Here is a 20225-nt window from a genome sequence, read left to right as displayed (position 1 = left end):
ATTCCCCTCCGCTGGGACCAGGGAAGCCTTTGCTGCTTTTGTGTACGACTGCTAAATCGCTGCCCCTTGGGGAGCTGCTGGCTGCTGCTTTAAGCCCAGAGTTCGTGTCTTAGCCCTGGAAAGACTCGCTCCTAAGCCATCCTTTCCATGCCTTCAGTCTGAGTACAGTTATCCGCCGTAGCTGCGTGCACCCAGTTTTAAAAATGGAACAGGCTTGACCCCTCACGTATCTCCCTGCGTAGCGGTGCAGTAGCTGCCCTTGGTTGGGGGCCGAGTTGTATCTCTAATTCGTGCTGCCCATCCTGGTGTAACAGCAGCTGTCCTCAGCTGCGCAAACCTTAAAGTTGATAACTCCCCTGATACACTTTTCCCCATCACTCCTGAGATTATGTGCATTAATTAGAGCATCCCTAATGCTAATAAGCAATGGGGAATAAGTGCCTTCTCAGTACATTAATGTGGAAAATAGTTTGGGTATTGGCATATATGTGGCTTTATTTGGATCTTTGCGATAGAAACAAGAGTACTGAGTTCTGCGGAGTAACTGGGTGCATTTTTAGGTGTGCTGGCTAGATAAGGTAGGGTCGGTCTTAAGTTGTGCTGGGTGATGGGGCCAAGCCGGTGGCACGGCCTCTTTGAGGTAGGCTGACGTGAATGAGAGAATTCCCCCATTCGAAGCCCATTTGCTTTGATAATTAGAAAAGTTTGCATGGGAAATTATGCAAAACATATGGAAAGCAAACAACTTTCTTGCTCTGTGTCTGGCTGTCTTTGAAGCAGCGGCTCACAGCAGAGTACCCCTGGCGGCCTCTTGGTCTAGGGAAGGGATGAAGCAAGCACCACTTGCATCTGTCGTAGCTGGTCCAGGAGGACGTATTCCAGCTGGGAAACAATTCACAGGAACGCTCCAGAGATACCTAGCCGTTTTCTGGCTTCGACAGATTTCTCCTGGCAAACCTCGCGACAGTGATTTAAGATGCTCTCCCAGCTGACATAGGTTACCGTCCCTAGCACAGTCAGCAGAGGAAACAAAAGCTCACTCCGTTTCAGTCCAGCATTGCAAACCAGTTCAGGTGCTGGGAAAACACTGTCTTCTGACTCTTAAGGCTGTGGCTTGTTGCTCCGAAGAATGAGTACTTCAGTTTCTTCCAGCACTATGGCATTTTAAGGTTGTTTTACATCATTCCTGGTCTAACCAGTTCTTCCTGATGCTTATAGATGCTGGACAGCTTTGAGTTCCATCCAAGCACTTGGCATCTTTGTGCACCTTTTAGGCACCAAGTTCAGCAGGTCAGTTATTCTGCTGGTTTGGTGAGATGGGGGTTCTGCAAGCTCTCGCCCCTGCTCGACACCTGACCAAAGAAACAGGGAAGAAAGGAGAAAGGGGCTGAGCAGCCAAGGGCAAATTTGCCCTCAAGAGATGGAGCCTGGAAGAAGCAAGTTCTGCAGCCATCTGCCAAGGGAAAAAGAAGTGATGCAACTTCTAGCAAGTCTTGCTGAGCAGCTCCTCAAAATAAACAGGCTGTTGACGCCAGCAAGGGCTGGGGCAGCTGCTCCCAGGGGCAGTTGCCTGTCTGCACCTTCCACTGTGTTTTGCTCTTGAGGGTAAAGGCTGCAGCACTGCTACTGTTCCCATCTCCTCTGTGCACCCAGCTCCTGGTGCTGGCAGGAGAGCCTTGGAGAAGATCAACCAGACACTGGAACTACCTTTCCAGTTGTGCTTGGAGAGAAGTAATTCACTACCTGTTGCCGGCGCTTTTGGCTGCAATGTGCCAAGCCAGGAGCAGAAACCCAGGGATCTCTGCTGCACTTTACTCCTGACTGTCCTCCAAAACCAGCCTCATCCCTGTACCTTGCCTCGCAAAGACCCGTGAGAAGTCCCATCCTTACTGATAACCCCCCAGACTCTCCGTGGAACTCCCACCCATGCCTCTGGTACTGAGATAGTGCTTGCATTACCCCAAACCACCTCCAGCTACATCAAAGCCCAGCCTAGGTTTTTTTTGGGCAGCCCCTGACTCCTCTTCTGAGGAGGGCAGCTGGCACATGCTGCCTCCGCCACAGAGCCCCCAGGCATCTTGCTGAGACACACATGCTCCCCCCCTTCATGCACACACATAATTTGCAAGCATCAATTTCCTCTCCTCTCTCCCCACGCAACTCTACCAGGGATTTCTGCACAAAAAGAAGATGCCACTGACTCTCTTGACCTCTGAACTCAGCTGCCTCCCAGGAGGCAGAGGGCTGGGGCTGAGCCCAGAGAGGAGGGTTTGCAGCTGCCCTTGTGCCCGGAGGGGGGAGACATATGGGGGTGACAGTCAATGAGACAAGGAGAAAGGAGAGGAAATGTGTGTTTTCTTAGCGCCCGGCCTCCCAGCTCCTGGGAACTTTATGGCTCTGGAATATTAAGAGGCAGGAAAGTTAATTAATGCCCAGAACAAAGCCAGGGCTGTTTGGCTTCTGGGAGAAGGAAGCAGTGGAGACAGGAAGAAAAAATTGGTGTCGTCTTAAGTAATTAGTTTTCTATGTTTTATCGGCAGCTAAAATAGAGATGATGTCCACTGTGGGGGTGAAGGGATTTTTTTTTTTTTTTTTTTTTTGGAGACCAAAGAAAGAAGCTTTCTGACAAAGGGCAGGAGAGGTTATTGGATGAGTTGTAGGAACAGCTACCATCACCTTACTCAAGCTTGGGAGATGGCAGAGCAGCATTTGTAGTACCGTGCTCTCTGTCACTTCTGTGAGAAGTCACTGTTTCTCTTAGCTGAGATGACAGTGCTGCTCCTCACGTAGCATCCTTCCTCTCCAGTCTGCCCAGCTTCTGCTGCCTCTCCTGCTCCCGGCACTGGAGCCCAGCACCTGTGCTTTGGGCAGCAGTGGCTGCAGCTGGCTGGAGTCGAGCTGTCCCACAGATGGCCTTGCTGTGACTGTCATTCACCCCCTTCGCTCCTCCCTGATGGTCAGTATTGCAGCATGGCTGGATTCAGCTCCCAGCTGGGCTGTTGCTTGCCAGATATCTCACTCGGGATTTAGGGAGGCTGAGGTGTTGCTCCACGTACCACTTTAAGGCATATACAGAGGAGCCAGACCCTGTTTTCACAAGTGACAATTGCTTAAGCATGGACTATTCAAGGAAGAGCATTTAGCTTTAACTCCCAAATAAATAGATGGAGGAAACATGCTAGGGGAGATGCTACTCTGCATGCCTTTGAAACTGCGCTAGGTCTGTCTGTGCTGAATACTTTAAAAACTGAGCTTTGTGTGCCCTGTGCCTCGAGTCTCTGTCAAGCGGGCTTGGGCCCATCCTTTGCCTACGTAGACTGGTGGGTCTTTGGTCTGTGGACCAAGCAGATATAGAGATGTCATGGAGCCTTTGTGTGGTGCTGCTGTCTAAAGGATACACCAAGTCCTGTGTCCCAGTCCCAGTGCTCTGTCTGGTAGCCCATGGTCACCCTCCAGTAGTCCTGCTGCCATGGGTATTGACAGCTGCTTTCTGTGTCCTACCCATGAGCAGCAACGAGGTCCAGCTGAAGGAACGAAGGCAGCTTAGCTCAGGATAACTGTGGCAGCAAGCAAGGGCCGTTGGCTGGCACCCAGCAGGCATCTGAGTCCAACATGTGTTTAAAATCAGGGTCTGACTACTACAAATAGGAGTGTAGGAATTGCCAGACTGGATCCTGCCCAGGGTCCATCTCTGCCGCCCTTGTCTCCGACAGGGACCAGCACCCGCTGCTGCTAGGAAGGGCACAGAAGGCCCTGGAGTGACCTCGCATCCCAAATCCACAACACCCTGGTACCTGGGCACCACGTTGCCACGCTGGGTCCCGTTGCAGCCCTCTGCCCCGGCTCTGCTTTACCTTTGTCCTCTCTTTGTGTGCAGCAAGAGCATCCCGTCAGGTCTCGCCACCACCACGCCTGCACGTCTGTCCATTGTCCAGCCGGTTCCGTGCATTCCTGGAGAAAAAATACCAGGGCGAGAGAAAAAGGAAGGAAGTTTGGGGAAATACTGATGCAAGCTCGTTCTTCCCCAGCCTGCCTTGTGCAGCCCTGTGCTCCTGGGGCCCCATCCTTTTATCTCCAGCCTCTTTCGCCTGCGTGTCCAGCCTGGGCACTTGTGTGAGGTGCAATTGCTTGGAGGAGGTAGAGGGTGAGGCAGGGATGGAGGATGCTGCTTAGGACCTACAGCTCTCTGCTACCCAGGTGATCTTTCCCCAGTGCCAGCACAGCTTTAGCAGTGAGGTTTCTGGGGCTAATCAAGATCGACATACAAACAAAACAGCATCTCTGCATCTCGCAGCCAGCAGAAAGGGAGAAGCAGATGGGCTAGAGGAGGCAGGGAGCTGCTGCTAAATGGATTGATGGAGAGGCCTTTAAGCGAGATGGATTGGAGAGGGAGCCGCTGGAGGAAAGGGCCGGGGCGGCCACGCTGTGAATGGGGCAGGGGCCCAGGGAGATGATGGGAAGGGAGAAAGGCCTGCAGATAACAGATGGATGGACACAAAGACTGGAAGGGAAGAGAGGGACAGATGGACAGGCAATAGAGAGTCAGGAGAAGAGAGGGATCTGGACGTAATTAGATTGGATCCGATTATGACAGACTCGATTAGAGCAATATTATGATCAGGAGCTTCTGTCGCTATTTGGCTTTTAGGGGGGAACAAAGCCAGAGAGCACGTGTGGAAGGGGGACAAGCAGAGGCAAAGGGAACCGGGAAGGATGAAAGGAAAGGGGCTCCTTGTGAAAGCTGTCAGTGGTGGTGGTGACAGATTGTCTAGTTATCGAGCACCGGGGCCGTCTGTCACCGACCGCTCACAAAACCTGCACTCAATAAAAGCCAGGGAGACAAAGGCGAGGAGAGGAGAGGGGCTATCGGAGCCGAGAGCTTCTGTCACTAGCCAGGCAAGCGTGCCCAGGGCGTGGGGAGAGCTGTGCGGATCAGGGGCCTCCTGTTATTAGTTAGGCACATGCGCAAGTAAACATGGGTGTGCACACAAACGCACGTGCAGGGGGGTGCTGGACCTTGCTCAGCCACCTATGCACACGCACGTGTACTCTGCAGCCCAAGTCTGCACATGCATGCACATTCGGGCACACACAGCTTGCACAGACAGCCTGCACGTGCACACGTGTTCGCACGCTCTAACATACTTGCCCAAAAAGGCCTTGAGCCCTGGCTTCAGCGGGCATTGTCACCCTGATTGAAGATTAACAGGCGGTCCAGGTGCTTCTCCAGCATCGATCCAAACAGCTCCGCTTCCCGCTCGCTGTCTGCAAAGAGGCTGGTAGCTGGAGCATCACCCAGCTGAGCATCACAGTGTGGTCAGCGTCTGTGCAGAGCGTCTGAACCTTCCCAGCCAGCCTGGGCTGCAGCCGGTGGTTGCAAGAGCGTGCTGCAACCCAGACACGGTGGAGCTGGCAGCTGCCCCCTCTACAAATGGCACTTGTGCATGTCTGAACAAAGTATAATGCCACCAAACGTGACCCTGTGGATGCTCCGGGATCTGTGATGCTTTGGCTGCAGGGAACGCTCCAAAAAGGCATGTCTGCCAGAGAAGACTTTGCCATGAATGAGCAGCTGGGCGGTCACAGGGACACGGGGGAGCCCGGCTCCTTTTGTTCTGCGGAGTGTCCTTGGTGGAGAGATGGGACACAGTCCCACCGTGGGTGTGGAGGTACCAGTTGATGGGGAGGAGCAGGAATGCCCCCCACGGCCTCTGTCTTCCCAGCATCCATGAGTTGCGGCAGGGATCTCCTTCCAGGTCTCCCACCTGTTGTTTGGATCTGCAGAGCCCCTCGCTGCATAAAAGTTACAAAACTCCAGCTGGGTCTGCTCCAGCAGCACAAGGGTTAAAGCCGCCTGTCTTCCCTGACAAGCCCAGGCCAGTGTGGTCCCCAGTGGCTCTATACAATATGTCACCTCATCTCCTGCCAAATGCTGCCTCTTCTAGTCTCTTTTCATACCTCGCCGTGCCCTCCCTGCGCACACGCAGGGGGCCTGGAGCGGCAAAGCCCAGCTCGGGTCCCCCCAGCCCTGTGCCACGGCTCCTCTCCCTGCAGCTGATCCCTCAGCCTCATGCCTCGAGGTGGGCAGATCCTGGATGAAGATGCCAAAAGGGACCCACCTGGGTCCATCAACTTCATGGGTCAAGCCAAAAGGTATCGAGAGATTTAAAAAGTTGGCTGTGCTCCCGCTGGTGTTCTTCTTGAACACTGCGTTGGAAGGGAAGCCCGGGACTCCAGAGGGAATGAGGGGTTCTGCAGGCTCTGGCGTGTGGGCTCCTGCGATTAAATTTGGGAAACTCAGAAGTGAAGAACAAAGACAGAGTCTCTCGTTCTCCCTCCCCCAAATCTCATCAGTTTTTTGCCAGCCTGCGGATATCTGAAGCTCAGAAGTTCTTGCTGAGGAGGTAGAGAACGAGGCAGCAGCCAAAATCGTGGGGACCGTGGCAGCTCCCGTGGGCTGCAGGCTCTGAGCGGGCACCGGGGAGAATTGCAGCCACAGGGAGGGGGGAACATTAGCTTGGATTGCAGGAGAAAGTTCTAGAGTTTCTCGCTCTGCCGTCACCCTCCCACGAGACCTGTGCCTGTGGCTCTTCCCCAGCACAGCCCTGACAATGCTCATCTCACCCTCCACAAGCTGCTCAGCTCCGCCAGGCTTTGTGGGCACCGTGCAGCACTCAGCATCAGGGCTGCATCCTGCCCGTTGACGCCGCTTCTCAGGTACAAAGAGCGACCGTTTTCCAAGCAGAGGGATGTCCCCAGATGACATCCTCCCTCCCAGCAGGGCAAAACGTGGCTGCTGACCGATGAAGGGGCCTTTGCAATCTCAACCTTTACCTGCGGGAAGAGGAAGGCTGAAAGTCTGCGTCATTGCAGGGCAGAGCTAAGGTGACCGCGTGAAGAGCAGGGGGGCTCGGCTGCTGGGGGCATGCACTGTGCGTGTGTCACCAGCCCAGCGGGCTGTCCCCCTTAGTGACCCCAGCCTCGGGGGCAAGCTGGGCAGCCCGTGCCCCTGCAGGGCACTGTGCATCGACCCCCAGGAGAGCCGCAGGGAGCCAGGATGGGAGGACAGACCTGCCGGTGCCTCTACTTGAGGGAAGAGCTTGAGTGGGCTCCTGCTGAAGGGAGCCAGAAGCTGCCCGCTGGCCTGGATGGCCAGCACAGATCAGGCCTGGCGTCCCCCGTGGGGAGGCTCGGCAGCCAGCTCCACTCCTTGCCTCCCCTCCTCCCTGCGCCCAGCCCGGCAGGATGCCCAGAGCAGCCCAGCATCAGCTGCAGAGAGAGGTGGGGCCCTGCTGGCGTCCTGGCAGGGGGAGAGGAGCTGGCCCCGGGGGTGGGCAGAGCGAGGAAAAAATACAAACAGCCCATCAGGCTTCTCGGGGGAGATGGGGGGCCCAGGCGGAGCGCTGCAGTGAGGGAGGAGGGGGACGTGTGTGCGCGGGCAGGGGGCTACAGGGGCTGAGAAGGGTTGGGGAAGGGTGCACACACCTGTGTGGACACGTATGTGCTGCTTGCATGTCCACACGTGAGCGAGGAGTGATTTGTGCGTGTGAGAAGCGTGCGCGGGGCGCGCGGGCGGGAGGCACGACGTGCGGTGCATGCAGTGCATTACCCAGGCATGCTGTGCATTGCGCGCCGTAGTCTCGGGGTGGATGTGGCTATTGCCACGAGCTCATTAGGCGAATATTGTTTTATAATCGGTGCCATAGCAATGGTGAGGCAGGCTTCTCGCTGCCACCTGATCCCTCTGCCTCGTCCGCCGCTCGCCCTGCAAACTCCGAGACCATCTGCTGAGCCGTGCCACGGGCTGGAGTCCGCCCAGGTGCGAGTGCCCATCACCTGGGCTTCGCCTGCAGGGGAGGGGGAACCAGCCCCCAGTGCATGGGAGGGAGGGGAAGGGGGGTGGCGGGCAATTTCCAGCGCTGGGTGGAAGAAGGCGAAGGTAGGAGACTCCAGCAAGCAAACTGCAGGGGGGTCTGGGAGGACACGCATGGATACGCGTGGGACGGGGGATACAGGAATTTTGGAGCAGGGAGTTCACTGATGAGGATGACAAACTAGGGAAGGTTTTCTCAGGACAGTTTAAAGGGAACATTTGAAATTGGAGAAGGGTGAGAGGCAGAGGCTCAGCCTAACCCACAAAAGCAATCGTTGTTTTACGGTTAGATAGAGGATCGGTGTTGCAGAGCAGTACCTGTGCGTTCCGGGTACCGCCTTCTTTCACTTTCTTTCTCTCCTCTCACTGAACTTTGCTACAGGTGAATTTTACAGCTGCGCTCAGGCAGGACCTACAGGACAGTTGTTGCTGCTGGTACAGCCTCTCTGGGAGAGGCTGTCGGTGGTCCGGGCACCCCACCGGTGCTCACCCGCTCCACACAGGCGCCCGCAGACCCACGCATCACGCAGCTGCCCGCACACAGACATGCGTGGATGCTGGCACAGCGTGGCCACGCAGCCCCGCTCCCACACGCGCCCACACTGCGGAGGCTGCGTGCCACTGGGAGCCACTGGGAAGGCTGTGCTGTTGGTCCCACTTCTGCAGTCACTGCTCCTCGTCCCACCCCGGCGCAGAGACTTGCCTGCCTGCCTGTCTCTCCCTCTCCCCTTTCCACGTTTGCTCCCATCTCTCTATTTCTCCTTTATGAAATATGCATGGAGAACAGATGTCGCCTTCTCCCGGAGCACCCCCACCCTCCTCCCTCCCTCTCTCCCTCCCTCCCTCCCAGCCCACCACCTCCATCCACCCTCCAGGACCACATCCAACCTCCACCTCCCTCCTCTCCCGGGGGCTCCAACCTCCCGCACAGCCAATGGCATCCCCTCTCTTGACTTTAATATTTATGAGGGGGGGAGCACCGGAGCGGCCAATGAGGCAGCCGGGGTCGGACTCGGCGTGCGAGGCTGGGATGTATATATAGCATATGGGGCACATGCCTCCTTGGGGTGTCCATCTCAACGCGCGGTGGCCCACTCGCACTCCTGCCCAAGGAGTAGCATGCCTGGGCCCCAAGGCTGCCGGGGTTCTCCCTGACCCCCCCAAGTCCATCCTACGGTGCAGGACGCTGCGCACACCCAGAGAAACTTTCTGCCTCTTCGATGGATGGATGAGCCAAGCGGTTCCTCACTCCCTGGATTACTTGAGCTTCATCCTGCTGGAAGGGAAAACCTGGAGCCTGGGAATGGTCATCAGCTTGGGGGTAAGGTGTCCTGGGGATGGGTTAGCAGCACCCCTGGATGCTGCTGCGAGGTTTGATGCTGTGGAAAGGGAAGCGTGGTAGGTGGGGAGGGGGATGGCGAGATCAGCTGCGTGGTCTGCGCGGGAAGGGAGCACAAAGCTGCGGGCTGTCTCGGGAAGGGAGCTTGACCTCGGTGCAAGGTTTGACACACAAGCCCCCGTGCGCATCCTTCGCTTTGGGCTTGGCGCTGGCACGGGGGATTCCTGACCAGGAAAAAGCAAAGGAACCTCCAGTCAGATGGCCGCAAAGTGGGTCCCAGGCACACTTTGCTTGGCCAGAGAGTCTTCTTCTGGTCTGGAGGGCAAGGGAAAGGGCAAGCAGGGAGCTGGGTAGCATTGCTTCCCAGCGGGGGCTTAAGCATCGCTGGGGTTTTGCTGAAGGCAGGACTGGAGCAAGCGTAGGTTGAGAAGAGGTTCTTGCAATAGATGAATTTGGGAAGATGACAGTTTACAGTTCATCTGAAGGAAAAGGAGCCACTCAGAACGCAAGTCACCCATGTGAAGGAAAAGCTTTTGAGGACTGGACTAACCCAGTGGAGGAGCAGTGGGCTAAGGAGTTTATTTGGGTCCAGTACTGAAAGTCATCTTCATGCAAATGATCCCGTGTCTCCTGCTAACATCCTTCTGCGACTGAGACCCCTGTGCAGGACTCCTGCCTCCAGTGTTTGATACACCTTCAATTTACTCACCAGGATGCTGAGATGGCGACAGCAACCTGTCCCACAGCCTGTGCCCTCTGCGGACTGCAGCAGAGCAGTGTGTGTTCCCGGGCTGTTCCTGGGCAGGTCACCATCCCCATCTGCCCGAGGAGAAGGAGGTTTTGCAGCTTCCCCTGCTCCAGGATGAAGTGACACGCTCGTGCCCTGGTGCTGGTGTTCTAGGAGGGGACAAGAGGCAGCTGGTTGTCTCCTTCCCTGCCCTGTGCTGAAACGATGGGGCCAGGAGGCAGCAGAGCCGCTCTGCAGCTTCTTGCCGGGGTGGCTGACCCACACGAGGAGCACACCTCCCGCATGGCCCCGGTGGGATGGGGCAGCGCCTGAGCGTGCAGAGCAAGAGGAGAACAGGCCTGTTGTTTTCAGAGCAGCAGTGCTGGGGTAAGAGGGAGGCAGAAGAGCAGCGAAGCTAGTGCATGAGATCAAACGCAGTTCCCTGTCCCTGAGAGCAGGGGGGAGAGTATATTAAAGCGAAGCTGTGCACAAATGAGCATGATCCTGGACGTACACGCACCAAATCCTCGCCACAGCCCAGGAGCTGAACGTGCAGAGCTGCTGTGGCACGTGTCCAACCCCAGAGCTGACCTTCCCTCTTTCTCCTGGCCCAACTGCAGCCTTTATGGAGCTGGCGCTCACAGCCGGAGCAGCATCCCTGCCCCGCTGCCGGAAGCCACGGTGGCTGGGAGCAATGCTCCAGGGATGGCTATTGTGAGTGGGAGTGGGGTGGCACCGGCAGCACGCAGGGAAACATGGCCGTGGCAACAAGCCTTCAGCTGGCCATGAAGGGCTGCAGCTGCTCACCAGCCATGAAGGACTTGCGTTGGGTGGTGATGACCCACGGGTGCGCTGCTCCCAAGGGCAGAGCAGCCAGCAGGGCACGAGTGCTCCTGCCACTGCCGGGTGCCAGAGAGGAGGTCCAGGTTCTGCAGGAAGGGCACAAGAGCAGAAGGAGAAAAGAAATTAAAGCAGGAGGGGAATGGGGAGGGTTGAGCAAGGTGCACGAGTCACGGCTGTAGCGGATGGCTGCAGCAGATGGGGCTCGTTGGGGAACTTGAGGTAACACACTGCTGCGCTGGCCGTGGTTCTTGGTCCCTGGCTGGTTTGTCCCTGAGGCTGGTCGCAGGGAGAGCAAGTTAAACACAAACCCAAACTCAGCCGCGCTCCAAGGACAGTGCGATTTATTGCAAGCTCCCAGCCTTGACAGGGCATCTCCACAGATCCCGAGAGCCACGTTTCCGTCAGCCCTTCCATCACCTAAGAGCTTCACAGGAGTAACTTTTTGTCTAGGATTTAGATGGATTACCAGTACTCTCATGCATAGCTGAAAGGTTTTGTGTTATAGAAGAAAAAAGGCCAGGATAATTTTTTTTAGTGGAATCTGAATCTCACAGCGCAAGGGTGAGCGTGTGTGCACGCACACAGAGATGCCTGACTTGGGGTAGATTTACAAGCATGGGTGTAAATGGTGTGTAAACGGATGTGGGATTCTCACAGAGGAGTTTTTGACTGTGAACATTTGCACATATGTGTTGGGAAATGTGTCTCTGTGTGTGTACATGTGTGTTTGTGTAAGCGTGCACAGGAACAGCCACATATATTGGCAGGGGGGGCTCAGAGGGGCCATGCAGACATTTCTATACATGCTTATGGGGTTCCTTGTGTTTCTTGAGCAGCGCTTCTGTGAATGCACATCAAGGGCTTTGCCCGCTGCCGGTCTTTTAAAACGGGATGTAGACTATTTCTTCCCAGTCATCACCTGTCCATATTAGTTTAGTTTCCATTTCTCAGTCGTATGGCTCATTACAAGCTTGTCAGGCCTGAGAGAAGTAATATGTTGTACATCTCTGCCTGGCTGGCTTCCCAGCCAGGCTGCTATCTCTTCCAGCAGCGGCTATTCCCCATCCAAAGTTTGTTTTTCCCCTGCTCCACCGCTGCCTTTGCCCTGCCCAGGGGGCAGACGCGCCTGCAGCAAGACCTGCTTTTCCCAGCGATGCTCCTGGGGTGCTGGAGGCATCTGTGCGGACCTGGGGCCCGGTGTCGGAGCCGTGCGGGGAAGGCAGCAGGGGGGAGGAGAAGGGAGAGGAGAGGCAGCTTTCCCGGCCAGCGGCACAGCGTCCCGGAGGGAGCGGGGAGCCAGCGTCTATTTGGACACATCAAGCAAAGCAGCTGTGTTGGGTTCCATATGTCGGGGGTGCCAGGATCCATGACATACGGGCTCATTTAGTATACAATAAGCCCCCCTTCCTCTCGCCCCTGCAGTCTGTTTTTCCCCTTTGCTCATCCACCACCTGTCATCTCTCCGGAGAGCCAGGAGAAATGGCTTCCACCTTCTCCCAGAGCCACCCCACCGGCTCCCTCCCCGCCACCCGTGACTGGGGACCCGGAGCCCCAGCCCGGCGGGGACAGGGTGTCCCCTGCTCCGGCTGGGGCCAGCACCGCAGGGCAGGTGGAGCGAGCAGCCGAGCTCTCCGGCTGTGTCTCTGGGCGATGCTGAGAGCCCCTGTGCTTCTGTTTTCTAGAGCACGCAGGAGGAGGTCGGCTCTGACACCTGACGGCTCCGAAACTGGGTCCTGCCACGGCAGCACGGAAGAGCCCGTGGTCCCTGTGCATGAGCGCGCGCGCAGAGGATATTTATTTATTTATCTTATTTCTATGAGTCCTGCCATCTCTCGTACATTATTTATTGTGAAAGTTGTCGCTCACCCAACGAGCTCTCTGGGGAAAAGGGAAAATTTTGGAATTCCCTTGCGGAGGCGGTGTGTGATGAGGAGGAAGAGGAGGAGAATAACCAGGGGGTTGCTGTGAGCCAGAGACCTTCTCTTTCAAGTAGAGCCGTTCTGCTGCGACATCGTGCCCGGGTCAGTCTGTCCCCCTGACGTACCATCTCTCTGAAGCACCTGTCTGTCCGTCCATCCCTCTTTTGCGAAGATGATGCTCAATTCGGACCAAACCGAGATCGACCTGCCCCCGACACACTCCGAGTCCGAGTCCGTCTTCAGCGACTGCGGCGGTGGCCGCGCGGGCAGCACGGAGGACGCCGGTGGCATTGGCTTGTGCGCTCAGTCCCGGATAGCCGAGCCAGGTGAGGCCATGAAGAAAGACCTGCAACACCTGAGTCGGGAGGAGCGTCGACGCCGACGGCGTGCCACGGCCAAATACCGGACAGCCCATGCTACGCGGGAGCGCATCCGCGTCGAAGCCTTCAACATGGCCTTCGCCGAGCTGCGGAAGCTGCTGCCCACCCTGCCGCCGGACAAGAAGCTCTCCAAGATTGAGATCCTCCGCCTGGCCATCTGCTACATCTCCTACCTGAACCACGTGCTGGATGTCTGAGCCGCCCAGCCTGCGTCCCTCAGTCTGTCTGCCACATCTCCCACCTGAACATGTGCTGGGCATCTGAGCCAAGCGCTCAAGTCCCTCTGTCCATCTATGACCTGAACCACATGTTGGGGCATCCAAAATGCTGTGCCTGTGTTCATCCGTCTGTTCAAATGGACCGAGTCCCCAGCTCTCTGCTCTACCCGCTATCCGAACGATGTTCTGTATTTCCCCACCACCAAGCCCACGTCCATCTGTCTTTCCATCCTGCCTGAGTCAGGCTGTTTGGTCCGTCAGCCATCTGTCTGTCCTGCTGGATCTGCTGCCTGAAGCCTGCGCTGGCTGCGTATGCTCCCGACTTCTGTCTGTCCTTTTGCTTCGCATCACTCTGGTGCTGCCTACGGGATCCTGAGCCTGGCCACCACGTCCGCTCCCTGACCCGCAGCAGGAGCCACCGAGCCCGAGTCTCTGTGTCTGTATATCACCTCTTTCACACAATCTGCAGAAAAACGGACCTGTGAAACACTGCAGCCCCAAGCAGTCCCAGGGTCTCATCCATCTGTCTGTCTGCACCTTCTGCCACCAGCTGCCCCACCAGCATGGCCAGTCTGGGCATTTTGTCTGTTTGCTGCTGTTCTGCCCCTGGCATCGTGCTGGGCACTTGTCCAGACCGTCCCCTCCACAGAGGGAGCACAGCCCAGGAGCATCCTCGGGCACAGAGCAGCTCCGCTGTCTTCGCCCTTGGGCTTTTGACACCCCAAAAGGAAGCACAAAGTGTGGTGCAGACCTGCCAGGACCTGGCCATGCTTTCCACCGACGACAGCAGCAGGTTCCCCTCGAGATGGAGCAGAGAGGCACGCCTGCTCGCTGTGCTGCCTGCGAGGTGCCCGGAGCCCCGCTCCCACGCCAGGCTGGAGCAGCACCCAGGGGTTCTCCAAGCCCTTCCATTGCATATCTGGTCTCCTTGAAGCTCAGCACCCTGCTCCCCAGACCTGTGCACCCCAGGCTTCGCTGCCCAACCCTCCTTTGCACTAGTGCACGACCAGTGTGAAGCCCCCCTGGCCTGGCCCGCTGCACTGACGGATGCGACCACCTCGGGGTACCCGACCTCCCCGCACAGCACTTCATCCCTCCCCGCTCTTCCTCTCTCTCCCCTTCGGTGCTCCTGGTGAAAAAGGCCGGAGTGGGGTCACAAGCCTGGCACGGGGGCACTCCGGCACTCAGCTCCCCCAGCACCACGTCCCTCCTCTGCAGCACAGCTAGTGCCGCCAGGGCTCATGTGCGAAGAGGCTTTGCCCCCAGGTGTTGCACCCCCCACCACCACCATTTACACCAGTATGGCACTGGTGCAGCGTGACCTTTTGCAGCATGTGCTCTGCTGGGGTAAACTGCACTTTACCTGCGGCTTGCAGGGCAGCAGGGTTGGAGGTGGGGGAAAGCAGGCACAGCCCCTCTGCCCCAGCAGCCGGGGCTCTCCTGGCCCCTCCTAACATGGGTCAGCACTTTGGGAGAAGGAGGAGCGGGAAGGGAGAGCAGAGCCGAGCGGCCTTTCCTCCAGCGAGGGCACGCTGAGGCTGGGGAAAGCTCATTGCAGGAGTGAATGTTTTGCCTTGTTTTATGGGGGTGTGTTTGTTTGAAGTGTTAATTTTGCACTGGCAGTGGCAAGAGCACAAGCAGAGCCCAGGTGGGGACCAGGACCATGCAGAAACCGCTGGCTGAGCTTTGAGCCAACGCTCCGGGCTGGGAGCAGAGCCACAGCCTGGCCCACGGGGAATGGGCTGGAGCTGCCCTGCACTGAACATCACCAGGAGACAGGCAGTGGTCCTCCCCCGCGGGGTCAGTGCTGGGGGTGATGGACTTTGGTGTGCCAGAGACGAGATGTTCATGGTGAGAGAGCCAGTGCCATGTCCAGCAAACCCCCAGAGCCGGAGTGGGGGGTCCCAGCACCTGCCCCCCTCTGCTCTCTGGGGTCCTCCCCTCAGCTTTGTGCCCTCCCAAGGTGTTGGCCACTGCCCGTGCTTCTGTCCAAGCCCCAGCTGGGCTTCCCGGGACCTCGCAGTCCTTGGCTCCGTCCCACCCCTGCCTCTGCCGCCAGCTCCCAGCGCCGCCTCGCTCCGTACCTCATTTTCCCCCTCCCCGTAAAAGCAGGGAGAACGATCGCTACCTCTGTCTCGCAAGGACTCCCCAGGGAATGTGGGACCCCTGAGGGCTGGAGCAGCGGACTCTGGAGCTGGTGCCCCCATCACTGCAGCACTCAGCGGGGCAGGGGCAGAGCAATACAGAGCAGGGCAGCCCACCCTTCCCCTCCACTTACCAGCCACGTCTCTGTGCCACGAGGATATTTATTGAATTAATTTATTGATAAATGTTATTATTTATTTGCTGTTGTTGTGCACTTTTGGGAACGGAAAACTAGAAAATAAGAAGAAAAAAAAAAAAAAAACAATGACCACGGCGGAAAAACCAACCAACCCACCCTTGTATGCGGTGTGCCCCAGCGTTTGTTTGTCTTGGCTGTTCAGACTGTGCAAGGATTTATTATTTATGAGTTCACAAGGAAGTCGGGGAGGGGGAAATGAATTAAACTGCCAGCAAAAGAGAGATCTTGAACTTGGAGTGCCCGGCTTCCCTTTTTTTTTTTTTTTTCTTTTTTTTTAATCTTGTTTTTAACTGTCTCTTCCTTGCGCTGTTTGGCGGTGGTGGTGGGTTTTCCAAGGCAGGAGTGGATGGCTGCGGCCGTGCCTGTGAAAGGAGGTGGTGGGAGGGAAACCATCATCTACCGCTCCGGCCAGGGGACTGGGATGCGTCCTCTTGGTGCTCAGAGGATCCTACAAGCACCAGCCAGGCTGGGGCTCGCTCCGAGATGGGGTGCACGCCATGTCTTTGCCTTTCCCCATGTCTGCAGTCGCTGCTTGGAGCCCGCCTTGGGTTTTCTAGGACAAGCAGACCCCAAACGGCCCGGTCCTTCTGGTGACAGCAGAGGGATGAGGACATCTGGTCCAGACATCAGCATCTCCAAACACACCCGACAAACCACCTCTCTCTCCCGCATACCCTGGGGAAATTGGTGCTGCCCTGGCTCCGAAGCCACCCATTGCTTGACCATACACCTCTGCCTAGCAGAGGCCCCGCGGTCCCCTTCTCCATCACCCCCAGACCTCTCCCTTGCAAACCCCCAGCCCTCTCCCTGCTTCTTCAGCCACCCCGAAGCAAGTTTGCGGCTCGTCTCCTTTGTCTGCGCCGATCCCGCGCGTCCCTGGGGGCAGGTTGCAGCTGTTCACCGACTTGCTCCAAATTTCTTCATATAATCAATTGGCCTCGGCTGCAGCTCGGCTCAGCAGAGATGCGTCAAAGGGGAAATAATAAACATGGGGGGGGGGGGGGGGAGGGAGAGGGAGCAGGGGAAGAAAGCAGGGAGACTTTGCCTCAGGCTGCAGGGGCATGGGAGGGGACTTTGGGGATCCTCGGCGCTTTTTGTCCCAGCTCAGGGATTTCTCCCTGGTGTTGACCCCTTGGGATGCACCGTGTCCCTGCCGCCTGCATCCAGACGCAGCTCCTCTCCCAGGCTCTCCACTCGGAGGTTGGTGCGGGGCAGCCGTCTCCATCCCACCGCCGGGAGGTGGTACCCAAACCTCGGCGGGGCCGTTGTTCCCGGCTGCCAGCCCCAGCCCTGACATATGGTCCTCATTGTGCCGCGCACAATGGAAACACTTCATGCTAATTTAGATGCTGGTTCTGGCCTTGCTGTCATCTCCGACAGATTGGGTCCCTTGCCTGCTCTTTGTGCTCGCGGGCATCGAGGTAACAGGCAGCTCTGCTTCTCCACTATCTCCCGGAGCATTTTCTTAGACACTTCCCAACTCTGTCGCCACAGCTACTTCCTTCCCTCTTCCCCATACACATCTCCATCTCTCCATCCCTCTTCTCCATACACATCTTCATCTCTGCACCCCTCTTCCTTCCCTCTTCCCCATACACATCTCCATCTCTCCATCCCTCTTCCTTCCCTCTTCCCCATACACATCTCCATCTCTCCATCCCTCTCCCAGCCTCTGGAGGACACCCAGGGCACAGGTAGGTCTGTGCACAAGGAATGTTTTCATTTGAAAAATACCCATGGAAAATAGTCCTGAAGGTGGAGATAAACAGATGTGCATGAAACCGTGCAGCTGCTTTTGCTCAGTGGCAGTTCTGTGTCCCTGCCCCGGAGACAATGTGGTGGGGGTGGCTGCTGGCCCCATTCCACGTCCCTTCCTCCCCCAAAAAGGAGTAGCCGGGGCAGGACATGACATTCCAGTTTGGGAAGGGGGAAGGACACCCCTCGTTTCAGCCCGCTGCCCCAGGGCCAGGCTGCCTGCGTGTGCCCTGCTCCCCGGGGATGTCACCGTGGGCAGCAGCTGTGTCCCCAGCTCGCCTGCGTGAGGCGGCAGTGCCATCTGCCGGGTCCCCAGCACGGGGCCCTGTATGCTCACACCAGACCCCTGTCACCCCCCAGGCTGGGGACCCCCATCCCTGCCAGCCGGGCCCTGGAGCATCCCTGTCCTCTGCGAAGGGACCCAATGCAGCTCTCGGGCAGGGCTGGGACTGGGACAAGGGACAAAAGCGAACGGCACCCGTGCACACATGGGAGACCTTCCCAAAAGCATCTCCTGTGCCCCATTGTTTTAAACGCTCATTTCATGCTTGGTTTAGAGCGTGAGGGTCCCCCGAGGCCACAGTGCCCATCAGAGGCAGGCGACTGGGAGAGACAAGCCCTGGCCCAAGAGACCTAACAGTCTCACTAGATAAAGCACGGATCTGATCTCTCCGTATCTGATCCCATCCGCATCTGATCCCGTCCATATCTGATCCCTTCCTCCGAGACCTGGGGCAGGAGCTGATGGTCCATCAGACGCCTCACGCCCTTGATTTTGTGCCAGAGAGAAAGGATCCATCTGGACCGAGACCAGAGACAACGGCGTGGCAAAAGCTGGGTGTGAGGGCGTGCAGCAGGAGCAGCTTGGGATCCATGTGTGTGTCCCCAGGCAGGTTCCACACTGGGTGGCACTGGGAAAGGAGGGCCAGTGGCCCAGGAAGCTCTGGTGCCCCAGGGCTTGCAGACAAATGTCTGGGGGAATGGGTTAGGTGCTACTGATCCTGCCCGGGGCAGGGAGAGGCTAGCCACCCTGCTTCCTAGGATTCCTAATCTCTGGAGTTATCTGCCCAGAGCCTCTGCCCGCCTCCCTTTGGAGTGGGAAGCCTGGCCGGGATGCCTTGGGACCAATGGGCATTGGACCTGCCTGACATCTGATTGTTAGTCTGTAGAGTGGTGGGGCAGCTCTGGGCAAGGAGGGGGGGGTCCAGAGGGTGCGAGGGGGCTCAGGGCGGTGTATGAGGATTTGGCGAGGGCCCTGGGTCTTCCCTGCTCTGCAGAAGGTCATTTCCAAGAACAAGGCAAGACAGAGCTGGTTCTGGGAACTCCATTGTGCCCAGGAGATGGATGGGAAGCACCCAGCACCCTGTGCACTGCTGATCCCAGGTGCGCTGCTGGGACAGGGCTGAGCACCCTGCAGAGCCAGGCGGGCTCCTCTGACCCGAGAGCAGGGTGCAGAGGGAGGGGACCGTCCCTGTAAATCACAAGGTGGAACAATGCAGCCCTTCCCAGATGGCAGGGAGGCTCCAGCAACTCCAGCTGGCCAGGAACGTGCTCTGAGGGCCCATTAATCACTCCCGGAGCTGGAACAGGAGCAAGGGGACAGCCCGGGGCAGCTGGCTGCAGGGGGAAGGGAGAGCAGAGGGGGCCCACAGCCGGCAGCGACCCCCAAGCCCTGATGGGTCACAGGGAGCCACACTTGGCTGCACCCCCAAGTTTACACCTCAAGGCTGCTTGTGACTCACACAGGCCACTGAGCCAGGTGAGAAGGGGGGGCACTGATCCCCCAGCTCTGTGCCAGGAGCCAGGGGACCAGCACAGGGTAGGATCCCCCTCCCTCAAGCCTCCACAGCCGGTGCAGGACATGGCATCGTGTCTCCGCCATGTTGTAGGTGGAGGCAGAGAGGGACCTGGAGCAGCCCCCAGGCTGTGCAAGCTGTCCCAGGGAACAGGCCAGAGCTGGGAGAGCCCGGCAGAGCCCAGCTGAGAGGTCGGAAAACACTGGGATAAGTGTCACCGTCTGCGCTGCATGGGGCACCTGGGGGCAGAAGCCACGACGGCTCCTAGATGGGCTCCTCCGCAAGAGCCAAGACCCTCCATAAATAAGGGAGGGATAAGCTGGCCACACTCAGGGGGTCTCTCCTGAGGCACCCCAAGCTCTGTCCCCCAGCTTACAGCTCTGCTGCCGCCTCCCTCCGTACCTCTCTGACCCAGCAGCTCTCACCCAGCTCAGCCTGGACCACGTGTTTCTGGATGCTGCGCTGAGGATGCTGCCAGCCATCATCCTCCTCGGCTTCTGGGGCACACACTGGTGGGGAGGTGACCCAGAGGGACCCAAAACATATGGGCTGAGCTGTGCCAGGGCTCAGACGGGGCAGGACCCCTCCAGCCTGGCCTGGACAGGGATGGGAATGGATTGGGATGGGCCGGGCCATGCCAAGCCGGGCCAGGCCAAGCCAAGCATTAGCTTTAACCTGCCCCTGCCCCTGCCCCTGCCCCTGCCCCTGCCCCTGCCCCTGCCCCTGCCCATCGCTCCCTCCCGCCCCCAAACCCTCCTCCCCATTAAGGCAAAACAAGCCATTTAAATCCAGCCAATGGCCCGCGCCGGAAGGAGAGCGCCGCACGCCATTGGGCAGCGCGGGGGGGCGGGCCCGACCCGTTCCCAGCCTCGCTCATTGATATAAAGCGCCCGGCGGCGCGGTCCGGCTGTTCCGGGCAGGTGATGTGCCCCCGCCGTGGGGTCCCCCACGCGTGGGGCGGGGGGTCCCCACGCCTCCTGACCCTCCCCTCACCCAATAAGTGGACTAGCTTTGCACCCTTGCGTGGGGGG

General features: G+C 57.9%; 1 protein-coding gene across 1 annotated transcript; it reads left to right on the top strand.

Annotated features, from left to right (window-relative positions):
• The first annotated feature begins 8762 nt into the window (after positions 1-8762).
• NHLH1 (nescient helix-loop-helix 1) lies at positions 8763-16610 on the top strand. The gene is made up of 2 exons (XM_056322646.1): positions 8763-9194; positions 12465-16610. Exon 2 carries the CDS (start codon positions 12874-12876, stop codon positions 13276-13278), a length of 405 nt encoding a protein of 134 aa, XP_056178621.1. The 5' UTR covers positions 8763-9194; positions 12465-12873; the 3' UTR covers positions 13279-16610.
• The last annotated feature ends 3615 nt before the right edge of the window (positions 16611-20225 follow it).

The sequence above is a fragment of the Falco biarmicus genome, chromosome 19 (genome assembly GCF_023638135.1).
Source record: "Falco biarmicus isolate bFalBia1 chromosome 19, bFalBia1.pri, whole genome shotgun sequence".
Taxonomy (NCBI): Eukaryota; Metazoa; Chordata; class Aves; order Falconiformes; family Falconidae; genus Falco; species Falco biarmicus.
This window is presented reverse-complemented; position numbering and strand designations above follow the sequence as displayed.